This window comes from Ambystoma mexicanum, chromosome 2q (genome assembly GCF_040938575.1).
Source record: "Ambystoma mexicanum isolate Mex_15411 chromosome 2q, UKY_AmexF1_1, whole genome shotgun sequence".
In the NCBI taxonomy this organism is placed as follows: Eukaryota; Metazoa; Chordata; class Amphibia; order Caudata; family Ambystomatidae; genus Ambystoma; species Ambystoma mexicanum.
In genome coordinates, this window is record NC_090924.1 from 1117655302 (window position 1) to 1117671379 (window position 16078).

General features: G+C 43.3%; 1 protein-coding gene across 1 annotated transcript in view; it reads right to left on the reverse strand.

The window, feature by feature from the left end:
• The window catches only part of ITGB8 (integrin subunit beta 8), a 461694-nt gene that overhangs the window by 126048 nt on the left and 319568 nt on the right, over positions 1-16078 (reverse strand). The window contains exon 9 of the mRNA XM_069648474.1: positions 12979-13113. Coding sequence (XP_069504575.1) covers positions 12979-13113 — 135 coding nt within the window. The remainder of the gene's footprint in view (positions 1-12978; positions 13114-16078) is intronic.

Genomic DNA, 16078 nt, shown 5'->3' on the forward strand with positions numbered 1-16078 from the left:
ATTCACCCCTTCTTTAAACCATTTGCAATGAAAATAGGAGCATATAATTCCCCGGCACTGTTCAGCTTACACAAGCAGTGTTATTTTCGTGCAACAGCTGACATGCATCAAGTAGAATTTTGGGCATTTTCAAACTTTTCAATTTTCCCAAAAATAATGGGCAACCTATTGTGTCAAAGGCAGAAGCAAAATCACCAAATAATATGTTAAGCGGTGGGGTTGATTTATCTTGAGCTTGCCTAGTAAGGGTATTAACGATAAACGCATTGTAATTAGCAGAAAGACCCTTCCTAAAATGCAATTGGAAATAGCTTAACATTTGATTATCACATATCCACATCTGTCAACAGAGCATGGTTGGCTTGCATAACCATGTTAGAGATGCCATCAGGGCCAGGCGCTCTAGATATTTTGAGATTTTTTATAATGTTAACCAAATTGTCCTGATCAAAAGTCAGATTTGAATCAGGTGGAGGACTCAAAGTGATAGATGACGTAGCACTAATTTTGTTTTTTCAAATAGGATTACCAGATTTTAGATGATGTAGGATTGGCCATTTCTGACTGTGTCTGCCTATTCGCATTATTGAATATGTGCCACATCTGTTTGGAGTCCTGTTTATGAACAACCTCATATAGTGCCCTCCAGGAACTAGTACAATTAGAAAGACGGTGCCAGATCAGTCACTTTTTATAATGCTATTCTTTCTTTCTGATTAATTCATGTTTAGTCTGTAATTCAATGTGGAGGTGTTTAATCTTTCTAATCACCTGGCTCATCCAACGTTTTTCTTGGGTGATTTGTTGATCATCGAGGTAGGCATGTTTGTGCCCTGAATAGACCACTATATCCAGATTTCTAGTTAGAAGAAAGGTGGTAATGGAACTAATCCAGACTATTATTTGTCTTGGAGAAGAGTAATTCTTATAAACATCATCTAGGTAGCCCATATATTTAGTGATAGCCTCTATGTTTGTATCTGACCAGCCCATACGATTCTGAGCATTATTCAGTTTTACTTCATCTACCCTATCACACATTATCACTTGCTGAAGCCCTATCTTGACCTTCAGCATAACATGACCACTAAAGTTAGAGAATTGTACCGACATTTCTTCACACCACAAAATAGTCAAAGGTGGACCAACTAACACCATAAGACCACATCTTGGCTGTAGGAAGATTACCTTTAGTAGAACCATTAATCATTTCTAACCCCGGATCAAAACAAAAAACAGACCATGAACATTCTGTGCCAATAAGTTTGGGATGATATTTACCACTTGTTATCCCTGAGACTGCAATCTTTTAATTTGTAACACAGTCAATACAGGGGGAATTAAAAGATCCAGGTCAACAGCAGAAATAGCCTTGTAGATTGCCAGTTGCAAGGCTTCAGAATAGGCACACCCTAGAAGTTCATATAACTTTAGACTAATATGCATTGACCATCATACAATTCAACCTCTACTAGAAAAAAGTTGGAATTAGCGTTCAAAGTCACAATTTCCCTTGCCCACGGGGTATTTGCACATAGGGTCAGAAGCTCACTAAACGGGCGACCTTTGTTAACTTTAGTAGCAGATTTGGGATCTGCCATCGAACAGAGCCCCCCCCCTCATTAACCATGTTTCTTGGAAGAAAATGATGTCACAACCATTGAGATGGTGATAGGAACCCCCTTCTAAAAATAAGTGAGAGGGCCCTATGTATTCCAGGAATAAAATGTTAAATGACTTTTAGGAAGATTGCCTGGGCACAGGTAAAAAAGAACACAACCATTCTGACGATGTTTTTGCTGTAAGAACCTGAGTGGCAAGTGGCACCGGGGCCTTTGGCGGCATGAATGAGGGTTTACATGCAAGATTACTACTAGGAACTGGTAATACACCCCTACATACACTGGTTGACAACAAAGTCCTAGAGCTCTCTGTGACCTGATCAATATCATAGCCTCATTGCAATAAAGATATGTCATTATTCCTAACCAGAAGTGGTATTTCCATGTCCAAGCAATGAACGTTAGTGACCACTGAGTTATAGCCTTCCAGCTGTTCCAGGAAATCCAAATTCCTGCTGATTAGTGTTTGCAGGGCCCGTAAATGGTCAAAAAGGTCCAACAGGGGGAGCCGATTTATAAGCACCTGGTCGTCCTCAAAAAGTCTGGAGATGATAAAAACTTGCATCTCATTGAACGCGCATGCTGACACGAAGGCAGTTCACTGAGCCTCACATAAAAGGAAAGGCTAGTTGCACAAGCAACAATATTGCACCTGTCACTGCCAGCAGGATATAGTTCAATCCAGAGTTCTTGATATTCCAATAAACTCAGCCACCTTCAGGACAATTAGCACAATAGATGGAATGACACTTCAAAAAGCAATAGTCCAATGCCGCTGCAGCTGCAGACTGCAACTCACGTGCAGCTCACTTGAACACTATTCTGGTAACCAAAAAAAAATACATTACAGTCCAAGTCCATCCCAGAGCCTGGTGAGTATGGTGCATTGCACTTTACTGACGTTCATTTCATGATCTTACAACAGGACTGTCCTTAGCTGACACATGGTGCTCTTTTTGTCTTCTCAAGGAGATTGTTGTACTATTTTCCAGAATTGCCAAAAGTGAAGCACTTTCTAAAGGGAATTTTACTGTAATAATATCAATGAAAAATATATTCAAAATAATAACAGTTTGGTCTAAGATATCACGAGTCTACCCTGCTATGTGTGGATTCATGCCATGTTTACCACCCCCACAACTGCAGTATGTCTCCAGTAGTATACAACCATTACTTCAGCTAAGACATGATGACATTTGTAAGTATAGAAAAGGGGTCAATCCCTCCACAGAGGTTCAATCTGGATAACCTAGAAAGTATGACTGTGGATTGGCAACTAAAAAACATGCACCTGGACACTGACTTGGGATCTACCACTGCACACAGGGATTTTGCAACTGCAGCATAAATGAGAGGTTAAACATGCTCAAGAGTCACATTTCAAGCAGTCCATTTTTGTTTCATTTCTCAATGTGTATACAACAGGGCTATTAAAACAACTTTTATAAAGACACTGGCCGAGGTGCTATTAGTACCCAGCTCTAACATAGTGCTACCATGTTTAGGCCCACTGAACAATCATATGACAAATGTGTGAAGCTAACAGAAGCATATATGAGCATAATCACACTGCATACGTCACAGTGTGCTTAGATAGGCCAAAAAGGATCACAAGTACAATTACTTTACCATATACCACCACATCTTGAGGAAAGTTGGGTGGTGCAGTTTGTTTCTCATTAGATGTATTGACAAAGGGGAAAAAGAAAAATATTAACCAGACATCACTCAATGAGGCAATGTGTTATGTTAACAAGCAGAAGAGGTTATGGGTGTCATGAGAGATTATGAATCTCGAAGACAAGTACTGTATGGTGCACCCACATAAATGCACAATTTGCCTTTCAGTGCATTTTTTTACTATAAATAACCTATGACCTTCTGATTACGGCTATTCCTGCCAACGCTTAGCATTAAAATGTATACATCTAAATGTTTCTCCGTTAACTACCAAGCACTAGGGAGTGTTGTCATTTGAAAAAAATTGTAGAGTTTTTGTGAAAGAAGGAATTTTAAAAATCTTGACTAAAGTTTAAAATGGCCATTGAGGAGAAGAACAGTAGTCCACTGAAGGACTGCTCAAAGATGATAAAGATACTAAAACAGGCGAGTGATGATCCTTGTGCAAAGAAAGATCCATGTTCAATAAATAAAAATGTATAGGAGAATGTTAAGGTTCAGAATGAAAATAACTAAAAATCCAGCTATTTATTAGCCAGGAATATTACAGCAATTGTTACTCATGATTTGATAAATGAATGCTCACACCCTGACTCGAAGCCAATCATAAGAGTCACATCGATTCAGGAGGGAATATTAAAAACAGCTTAAATGGAAGACCCCGGAAAGCAGTTCTTCTCGATAATCAGTCCAAGGTTCTTCAGGATGAGCTTAGCTCACGGGAACAGGGAAGAAGCTGCATCCAGCTTGCTGGGTCTCTGGAAATGCGGTAGAGCTAAGTCTTGCCTTTGCTCCTTTGGCAGTGACATTCAGTGATGTAGGCTGCGACCACCCTCTGGTGATTCAGTATTATTTGTTTTGGAGTGATGCATTATACAGTTTCAAAAGGAATTGATTTAACATAGAGGTCTTTTCTGTCCACAATTAAACTACAACTTTGGCATCATTAGCAAGCTTGAGTGTATTTGTATAAGTGACCAAATTTAATGCACCTATGTTACTTTTTTCAAGACTGGATGCCCATAATTACTGAGTAGCAAACCTTTTTAAAATTGGCAATGGTTTAAAAAGATTGTTTCCTGCAGCTTGAAGTGAAGCTTAGTAGATGGTTTTTCCAACATATTATGTTCCTCCAGAATACCATATCTAAATCTTACCTATGGTTCTCACTTGCATTACCAGGGATGGTGCAAGCATTAGGCAAGCTCATGTCACAGAAGGGCTCAAGAACACACCAACTCCCAAATAAGTTTTAAGGGTTATTATTTTGATCTCCAATCAGCCTAGTGGCCATCCTTCTCTCTCTCAAACCTAGAGATGTGCAAACCTAGGCTTCTCTCAACCTCTAGATGGTGCTAGTGATCAGTAACCCCTACTATCTATAAGCTGACTAGCTTTAGGCAAGGGCCTGAAAGCAAATGGCATAACTATCTAGCCTCCCTCAGGAAACAATATAGGGTTCCGATCCAACAACATTCCACATGGTATGATTTAGGGCTGTGCCTTCCAGACACCAAGCTCTTCACCTTCTCTTGTCCTTCTGTGCTGTGATATTCCTATCTGTGGCTCTCAATTGCTCTCCCTTTCTCCTCCTACTCTTCATCCTCCTACTCCATTCACCATCTCTCCTCTCTTTCCCTGGTTCTTCCTCTTCTGTCCTTCTGATGTGCCTCTCTTGTTGGTTACTTCCTACTACTTTTCCTAGTACTTCTCTCCCCTCCTCACATTATACCTAATACTGCCTCTGGACTTCAACTTCTCCCACCACCACTATACTACTACTCGTACATTGACACCACTAATACTCCCAACCTCACACCACTTCTACACCCACCTCTTCTTAACCACTACTACTCCCACCTACACAAAACTATTACTCCTACAACAACACCACCACTACTTATAAGAGCGTTAGGGACCTGCCCCAGTCACAAGGGGATAAGAACCCCTCTCAGTTGGGGTGGGAAGTCAACAAGGGTGAAAGCCAGAGCCAATCTTACCCCATGGGGGTCGGTGACAGTTGAGAGGGCCCAATCCCTATCCCCTTCCTGCCTCTCTATACATGGGCAGTACATGTTTGCATTAGCCTATGCCTCTTGTTAAAATGCTCACCAATTTCAAGCTTCCTGTTTCAGACCTAAAGTCAACACTGCAGCCAAAGCACGATACCAGTGGAGAAAGCACAAAATATCAGTGCCCCATGCCATAATCCTATCGAGCCAGGAGACCAGCAGGAGGATAGATGGTGGACAAGAATGTTGAGGTGAATTATAGAAAAATTAGGTATTGTTTGGTGAGTACAGGTGGTACTGTGTTATGAGAAACCTGAAGGCATCCTCCCATCTACTCCCCCTGGATCTTCCTCTCATGTTTTCAGGGAAAGGCCACCACTCTTGCATCCCGACCCTGCTGGTGGATATGCAAAGGAGGATCACCTGGGTGGAGGGACCTTGGGGAATGGTGAGAGCATGTCTTTAGGCAAGACATGGTATCCCCCTTTCCTTGTCAAACTGAACCCTACCTTCCCCCTGCCTTCATAGGTTATTGTCAGCCTTTACCTCTTTCATACATACAAACAGTTCCACAATCATGTGCCTTTAAGACTGGGATGAGGAGGAGGCAACTGGGAGTTATGCACACTACCAGCCATTCACACCACTTTGGTACTGGGACGAGGAAGAGGACTGTGGGGGAATACCATTGTAAGGCTCTGGCATGTCCCGCTAATAGATTAAACTATAGTCAGGTAAAGGACTTACACCTGAAGCCTGTTAAGGGCACATTGAGACCAGCGCAAGAGAAAGAGACAGAGAAACCCGCCTTGAGAGACAGACTCAGGTAGCAGACGTGGAGCAGGCTGGAGAAGGGCCAGTGAAAAGGACGCTGTGTGTTGCAGAGGGGTGAGAGAGATGAAGGGTGCTGAACGGGCAATGTGAGGGACGAGTCAACTTCAGTCCCTTGTATCGTGTGTCCTCAGTCAGAGTTGTGGGACACTCAGGCCTACAGACAGCCACAGGTAGCCGCAGCAAGTTTCAAAGGCAGCAAGCGCTGCTCACCAGATCTCCCGAAGAGTAGAAGCGGAGCAAGGATAAGCCGAACAAAAGAAAGAAAATGCCCGGAGGAGCGTCCGTGCACTGGTGAGTATGAGAAAGGGAACACTGAAACCAGGGAACTCGAGGGGCTGGAAAAGGGCATATGATAATGCAGAACAAACTAAAACTGAAGTTAATTGTGTTTGGAATCCAAAATTAGGTGTTTTGAGCACCAAACAAGCACCAAACAAGCATCAATTATTGAATACCGAACTGAAAGAAAGATGTGACAAGTGGAAAATACAGCATGAATGAAAGCAAAGTGATGAGCACTAATCAATAAAGTCAAAGCAATTGAACAGCACTTATAAGCAAAGTGAAAGTAATGAATATTTAGGAACAGAGTGAAAAGTAAGAGATAAGCATTAATAATTAATGTGAAAGCAAGGTGGTGTAAAAGGATGAACACCACAGGGTAAATTATGTGAAATACAAGTTGTGGCAAAGCCAAGAGACTGCGAAGGAGAAACAGAAGTGAATGTTGATTAATGACACAGGTTCAGAGAGAAAAAACCTGTGTTGGCAAGAAGGTCCATAGAGAACATATTAGTATAACAAAGTACCAAGGATTATTGGTTGTGTGACCTGTAATGGATGGACCGTGTGGTCCGGCAACTGCGCCTTGACCGGGTGACCCCTACTTGGAAAGATCCAAGGAAGGCCAAGATACAGAAGCAGTTTTGTATACCAAGTGCTAAAGTGATTGAAGAAAATAACAATCTGTATGAACTATTGCAAAGCCTGGATCATTACAAAGTTGAACTGGAATTGTTATTGAAAGCCAAGAGATTTGAAACTGATTGTAGTTTTGAAGCTAGATGAAATAACTTCTTTTGGAAGGGAACCCCAGGACTTTGTGAACTGTGTTGTACTCTTATGGAAGGGAACCCCAAGGCCTTTTTGAAACTGTTTTGAAATTGGGTAGGGGAATCTGGAAAGCAAGCCAGGAGCTGGAAGAAGCTCTGAGATTTATTTTGTAACATGGTTTCTTTGGTTTCTAACATCCCTATACATTGTATATCTTTAGTTATGAGGGCAAGTATAGGTTTTGGACACAGACAGACTTTTGAGCTGAACTTAACAACACACACTATCCATAGTTTCTATAGGTAGGGAAATCCCACCTTGGCATAGGGCAAATTAGGCCTTACTCATTCCTGACATACAGAAATAAACCATTTTATTTTAGAAAAGGGAATCTGTTGTCTGTCTCTTACTTCATGTTGCCTTCACAGTGGGTGCGGGAGAATAATGAGCGAGATTATTAGGAGTGTATGTAGTGAATATGAACTCATCAGAGTGAAAGGAGTGTGACATGGGAGAAGCAGTCATGTGGAGGTGGGGATTTTAGTGTGGAAGAGGAAGTACTAGTGCAGAGAAGGGAGTAGAGTGTGGAGAAGGAAGCAGTAGTGTGGAAGAGGGAGAAGCAACATTGAAGAGTGGAGGCAGGAGTAGAATGGGTGAAATACATTGGAGGGACAGAGGAGGAAGATGCAGGAGTGAAGGTTGGTAGTAGCAAATGGGAGAGTAATGAGAGGAAAACATTAGATAAAGATAGGCAGAGGAGCATGTGGGCATGATAGGAAAAAGACCAGGTTGGGCAGTGTGTCTGAAAGACACTACCTATAACCCCATTTAGTCAACAACATTCATAGTTGTGGGTCAATCTAAGAAGTCCCTGAGGGAGTTTAGAAAGATTGACCTTTCGGTTATGCTAACTTGCAAAGTCAGAATCTAGAAAGTAGGACAAAACCTGCAATATAGACTAATCTAGAGAGTAGGAATGTCTGACTTAGGGAAGGATTGGTGCTTTTAGATGAAAGAGGGAGAGACAGCCTTGTCACCCTGAATAGCTATTCAAGAAAAAACCCTGAACCATCACTGGGAATTGGAGTATTCCTTGAGCCATTTATGATGTACTTCTCCCACCTCCTTCTCAGTCACATTCCTTCGCTTCTTCAGTCATCTTTTCAGTCACTCACTATTCTCCTACTACCACTCGCATTCCCACAACCTGCACGCACACTCAAAACACAGCACCACTTTTTCTCACCAGCTAATAAATCATCTTTTCTAGAAGTCACCTACATGTCTTTACACCATCATTCCTTCCTCTGACCTCACCCGACCAGCCCACATCTTCCTCTTTCTGTTGTCCCTTATAGCCACCTCCCCCTGTCTCCATTGGTTCTCCCCCTCTGGTTCCTCGGGCCAATCTTTTCCACTCTTCCCGGCCTGAGAGGTGTAACAAACAATAAGGTACATATGAGAGGTCCGGTCTTCTATGAGGGTCTTCCGCCGATTGGTAATATCTGCACCAGACAATCAGAGTTCCAGTTTGTTTTGGTGTTGAGAGCTGCAATGTGTAGTGTGGAATTCTTCTCCATCCACGCTAGGCATTTTTTCAATGCTGTGCAGTGGTTCTCTGTGATAAACACCCTGATTGGGATGCACTGGCAATTACAGTCCCTAGTGTGACTCTGTTCGGTGGCTTAGGCTACAAACACTTGTAGTGCTCTAGAAAGACAAAGAATGGGTAGCATTGGAATACAGAGTTTTGGAATGATCAAGTGTGGTACCATAGTCAATTACATAATTGCGGTAATGATATGAGTCTCTGCCGTGGCCACACCAGTCAATCCGTTGCTGCAGACCTCTTCCTCTGCAAAGTACAGGGTATCGGTCTCAAAATAATTTGGTGTATCGGTAAGAAATGTATTTTTGCATGCAGTGCTTGGACATGCATCAGGGGCCAAACAATGGCGTTTAGGAGGAGGAGGAGGAAGTTGAGCCATATCCAGCTGAGGTGCAAGAGAAGAGGGATAAGATATAATATTAGCTAAGCAGCAGACAGCAATCCACAGATGAGGAATAAGAGGTGATTCCTTGAAAAGACAACTATTACAAAGATGATGATCCATCCTCTGATTCAAGCTCAAGACTCAGACCCTCTTAATTTGAGGATACCAAAAGAGCAAGGGAGAAAAAAAGACAGAAGAAGAAGGGGCAGGCATTGATTAACCCATGCAATTGTCAAGTGCAAGCCCTGTACACAGGAAACAAGCATCAGACACTCTCTATAAACCAGTCTACAGTCTTTTACAAATACTGTCAGAAAAAACACATGCTTGTGGTAGTAAAATGTTGCAGTCAGTCATATTAACAACACTGTCTCCTCAGGTGAGAACAACCACACATGTTCCACTACAAAGTACACGTAGTCAACCCCAAGAGGTAGGAGTGGTGAGGGCCCATCTCACCCCTCCAAACATTTCCAGAATGTGGAGATATTGTACATAAGAAAATAAACAAGCTCCCTTTGATTACAGCCACATATGCAAGAAAAGTATCTTGTGGGTGAACACTGATACCCATTTGGGCACTTTATTCTTGTGGATCTATATCAGATGGCAGCATCCACATGCTTGGCAAAAGGAAAAGAGTACATGGCAGCCTCCTAGCATCCTTGAATTGTAAGTAATGATCACATTTGCACCACCATCCTGCACGACTACACCCAAGAATTTCTGGTGACTTATAGATTTTCACAGCCCTGCTGGTACACCATGATTGCCCGAAGTGCCATGGCACACAGACAGCGTGTTATTTCCCACTCCATGTCCCGGCCCCTTTTTGATGATTCTTTTTAGCTAAATATCACACACAAATGTAAAAGGCTTTGTCTATTCAATGCCACCTTTGTTGTAATTGTAACAGTAGACTGAGTGCCCTATTCCTTTGTAGAAGTCCTTGGATTAAGATGACTCGTCGCCTTTGTTGAGCACCACTGGGAAATTCACAGTATTGACTACTTCATGCGAATTTCAATCCCACCCCTCTAGGACCATGCTCTGGCAGAAAGGGGAAGAGTACTGGACTATTTTAAGTGTAAGAACATCCACCTAACAATGAACATGTGGAGAAGGCACATCTTTTATTGACATCACCAGACATTTGGTCACTGTCCCAATGCCTCTCATGGGAAAATCCTAGGACCACATTTGTCAAATATCATTTGCCACCAGGAAATCTTGCTCATGGAAGGGTTTTACAGTAGGTCTCACAGGGGGGTGGATGTCTGGGAAAAAGCAAAGGAGTCTTTGGCACCTTGCCTCATTCCTCATGGTTTACTAATGGGCTTCATGGCAGCTGAACATGGATGTAATATTGAGGCACTGAGGAGAATCAAAACCATTATGCGTTGCTTTACACTGCCCCGCATCTAGTAGTCACTCACTACAAAAGCCAGTATCTGCCACTAGATGAGATGATACATGTGTCAAAAAAAGACATGCACCTATTTTATGCTGCAGCGTCAGTGAGAATAGTTCATTCAAGAAAGCAAAGTTTGCAATATCCAGAGTTGGGAACTGGACAGTGCCTAGCACCGGCCAAGTGGTTAACGTTGGACAATGTTTGTTCTTTCCTGTAAATAGTTCACAAGATCACCCAGCAGATTAGCCTAAATGCTACACTGCCCGAAATGTGAGATGTCAATGAAGGCATGTCGTGTGTTTTTTTTCTCATTCTGTCCAGTTTTTTGTGTTTACCAATGTTTAGGTATGTGTGTGTTTTAACATGTTTTGAGCTAGAATTACGAGAGGTCTGAAAAGCTTTTGGGCCTCATTACACGGATGGCGGTGAACCATGGCGCTATTAGCGCCATGGTTCATGCCGGTAAAATACCGGCACCGCCTTGGTGGAAAGGGGAATTACTGCCCTATTCCAAGGTTGGCAGGGCGGTAATTCCCCCTTCCACCATTGCCCTTCCCCATTCCCATTTTTGCCCCATAGGGCTCTATGGGAAAGGGGAAGGCGCTAATTACGGTACCGCAAATTGCGGTACCGTAATTAGCACCACTGGTCCCTTTGCGGGTTGGTTTTTAACGCCTGCAAAAAGCAGCCGTTAAATTCCCCAACCCGCAAAGGGACCTCATAGTAAGGCGGTAAGTATTTACAGGTACCGGTAAAATACCGGTACCAGTAAACCCTTACCGCCATCCGTGTAATGAGGCCCTTTGTGTTTCCCACTTTTGTTTCTTTTCATGTTCATATTTTATTTTGTGCTTCTGTTTCTGCGTGTGTGTGTGTGCAGTCTGTTGTAAGCATGGCCGATCTAATTAGATGTCTACAAGAGCATGGCCTGGTTGTTTTCCACTGCTGTTCACCTACGTTTCTGAATGTTGTATGTGTTGGCGTGTGATTGCCATTTATGTTTCTGTGCGTGTTTGCTTTACATCCATACTTGCCATGCCTGAAATATAGATACATTTTTAAATTGTGAAAAATGAGTAACTCAATTCCAGGATTACATTATTTTTTTTCTTTCATGTCTGTTGCATGCAACATTTTCCAGTAAGATCTAGGTGCATGCCAATGTTTGCCAATATCGATAGGAACAAGTTTAAGGTCTCTTTATTGTGGGAGTGGGTGGACCTTGCAATTAATGGCAATGCAATTCGGTTTGAAAATACATGACCTGTGGTAAACACCTTCTTTTTAAACGTACAAAAGTTAATCACAATTCACAAAATTTAGCATGTGGATGCACTTGTTTTTTACACATTCTGGTTAACCTTTATCTATGAGTTCCAAATTATACATGTTCATATAAGGTTAACTATATGTACAATTAAATAAGTATCATACACCTGGATGCAGGTGACAATATCACAAAGCAAAAACAAATGTGCACTCTTCTACTGATTACTGGTGGCTCTCCAGGTGAGGTCACATTGCCCCAGAACACAAGAAAAGACAGTAGAGGAGTGGCAATCAGAAGTTAGGTGGGTTTCACATTTTGGATGGGGTCAAAGTGCAAAGAGCTATGAACTCGAGGGATAAAGCAGAATGAGAAGCGAGTAGGGGAGCCTGAGGAAAGGGAACAGGGGCAGAGATGCAGTGAGCAGAGCATGTAACAGAGGAGTAGGGATGCGGAAGAAGAAAGGTGGCCCGACCTCTTTCCCATCACCCTCACCCAATTACACTGATTTGGTCTGACTGATTTGGTTATTGGAAGTTAGAGGAATATTCCCTCCCTTTTCAGTAGCAACCCTAGGGTCGCTGGGGTGGGGGAAGAAATGAGTACTATATATGTTCACCCCAGCAGGCAGACATTTGTGAGTACTGCTCTGAATTGCATCCTATCATCATGAGTATTAGTTTGTGTTGCACTTTTAGTTGTTTTTTTACACATATTTGTAGAGCAACACGTACTCCTTGAAGGGCACGTTGGCAGTGTGCAAGCTGCATATGATCTATACTAAAAACGTACAGCACAAGACACTAATGTCAGAATAAATTAAAAAATATTAAAACTGTAACTTTTTGGAAATAGGACAGCGTTCACTTGCTTTTTGACTGTTACGTTGTTCCGTTCTTTCCTTCCGCGAGCGTTAAGTATTCACGATAGAAACAGGCTGAGAAGAGAAGCATCTTAACCCCCATTGTAAAAAGCTCTCTGGTAAAACGTGTACACTGTAATATTAAGCAAAGGGCCTATGCTGTAATTTAAATTGTGTGCAAAGATGACAAACAACATACCAGTCCGATAGGAACTTTGTAAAGTAAGAAAGGGAACCTACTTCTTCGTTACTTTTTACATGTTTGCACCCGTCAGTGCCCTGCGTTCTGGTTCCATCGGGACATAATGCACTGACGTTCACTTGAAGTCCCTGGACACCGTTCACCACCATTATTTTCACTTCAGAAAGCAGCGCCTGCCGGGAAAAAAAGAACACTGCATATCACATGAAAAGCGTTTGCAAAGAAGCACAGCCGAGTTTACAATGCGTGCACCGCTGTACATGCGATGATGGAAACTGCTGTTTACAGGAGAGGAGGGCGGCGAACTGAATGAGTGCATTGTTTCGGGTACAAAGAAGGCATTGTGTTTCCAGAGCCCAGCTGAGAATGGGGAGCCCACTGTTACAGAGGCACGGCTTTCCATGCGTTCACTCACTTGCTTATGACTCTGTGTACTGTTTTCTGGAAATATGCAATATGTTCTCTGCCTAAGAAGGAACGTTAAAAGGGCTGTTCATCAGCACTACCACCTAAACGATACGAATTCCCATCTTTCATCACAGTGTGCAGGCTTACATTGATCGTCTTGACAGATACACGCCTGGGATATCCTTCACCCCTGACATTTTGCAGATGCCGAGGAAACTACTGTAATTCTTCCAAAGAGCCCACGGGTCATTAAAGGAGTTATGGGTTATTCTTGCGGGCTCTATTATAGGCATGGAACAGACACTGGATCTTGGTCTTGTGGAAGTGATAAACATTCTGCCTTACTTCGAATGCCTGTAATTATGCTAGCATTTCGTTCCATCATTCACTTTGCGTTTTGCAGAAACATGTGCCTGTTAGCCTCTATGCGAAGAGTAAGACTCGATAAAAACCATTTGAATGGCTAGCAGTGTTTCTCTAGGTACGCATTGATAGCAAGGCAGTTTCTAGTCCATTTGGTGCCCAGGTGAAAAACTAGGAATGCGCCCCCCTCAAACCCCATCCCACGCACCACTCCCACCGCACCCCGCGCGCCACTCCCAAACTACACCGTTAAGAGACTCCTACCCAAAGTCAAACAGTCCGTCACACAAAGAATGAATTGACATTTGCAACGGTGGGCCACTTTTTCACTGGTTCCCAAGACAATTGTATGCCTCAGACCCACTTAGACTGCAGATAATGAATACTGGGCACACCAAGAGACCATGAATATGACACCAAAAAAGAACACAAGATGCTGAAGGGGGTTTGGAGGCAACCTAAGCCAAAAGGGCAATGACAAGGAGACACCTGGTGTATGCTTTGATACAGTAAAATCTGACTGTTGACTTGTTATAAGGATACATGGACCCAGATTATTTTTTTATTCATGCAATGTTTGTCGGGTACCTGTATATTTATTTATTTATGCAATTTTACAAACATTGCATAAATCAATTTTCCGTGTCCATGTACCCTACAAATATTGCATAAATAAATAAACTGGGTCGTGGCTTAAAGAATATTTACTCAGCAACACTGGTCACAACTATTATCAGCATAATGAAGTAACTCATCAAAAGTGCCATGGAAGTGGTTTAAAGTGTAATTGATATATAGTTTGGAAAAGAAGCAGCATGGAAGAAATAGCACCGCTTTAAACTATTATTTTGGCCATTTTCTGGGCTTGCAGGGACACACCATGGGTCCAAACGGGTTTCCGTTTGTACTGTGTCAGTGCCATGGTACGTCCATGCAAGGCACGCCCACTCCCCACAGCCCCATGCACCACCCCTCTCATCACAATGCCAGTACAAAACAATTAAGTGACTAATGGCCCTACATTAGCAGTTTCCTGCCGTCATTGTGATGGGAGGGGCTGCTCTTAGCTGCAGGGGACTTGAAGTCTTTTCATTGGTGTGCTTATGACGCCCCCACACCCCACGCGAAAGTGGTCAGAGTGAGCCTCTGACTCATGTACTGTCATGTAGTACTTACGTATTACGTGACATTACGGTCGGAAGGGGCAGCGCCAGCACCTGACCCGTAGTATTTTCCCCATGGAAATGCACTGCCCCACAAACTGGGGAATTTCATCCCCTCCAGAGGCTCCAGGGACCGGGACAATTGTGCCCACTGGGGCTATTGCGCCCCGGGCAGCTGCCCGCCTCGCCCGGGCCAAGAAACGGGCCTGATTGATAGGACAGCTTTCGTTTGTTAATTTAGTGCAACATGAAGTTGTTTTGGCAACCAGGAATTGTAACAATTTCGCACACGGTAGACCTGACTTTTCAATTCGGTTTAACCAGAGAAAACCTTATTTATTCTACGACACTGGGGACATTTTGTTTAGCGTTTGTATAGTGTTAGCACATAAGCAGAGCTCTTGATAACTTTAGTGTAGACACACAGCCTTTGACTGAAAGAATCAACTCTGTCCAAGCCTTCTTGCTTCTTATCCCGCATACTAAGAGGATTCAGTGCTTCTGCCCACCTGCTTGTGGGACAAATTTCTTTGCAGAGTGAAACACTGTTGCTCAGATTACTTACCAGTAATCTTCATTACTCCTAGTCCTTTTCTTCCTCGTTCCTTAAACCCACCCTGAAGGAACTGGAGCACAGGAGCCCCAGAACCCAAGTAGGAGGAACCGCCATGACTCAGATACCAGGACACAACATGTCCCCAGTGCCTCTCATAGGCCCTCAAGGTAGAAAGACACCAGTCCCTCTGAATATTAGAAACCACCTTGTCAGGGAGCCTCCCTGAAACTAGGAATGCCCGTTCAGTTTCCAAGCCCCCAGACCAAGTTCTTGGGACCCTTCACCGCCAAGGTGCCCACTACCGGATCCAGATTCCCAGCACGAGGCAACATGGGGGAGACAGCGAAGTCCAGGATAAGGGTAAACCAGCACCCGCAAGGCCAAAGCGGAGCAACAAAGATCACCACCGCCCAGATGCCTAGCAACATTTCTGAATTAGAAGGAGGGGCAGAAAGGCATATAGGAGCCCGGGCAGCCACAGGGAGGTCAACGCACCCACCCTCCCCTCCACTAGAGAGGGGAACCGGGAGAACCTTCACAGACAGGAGAGAGGCAAAACATCCACCCAAGGTGTGCCCAGAAACCTGCAGACCCTCCAAAACACCATCTCCCACAGCACCCACTGTGGGATGTATTGACCCACATTTG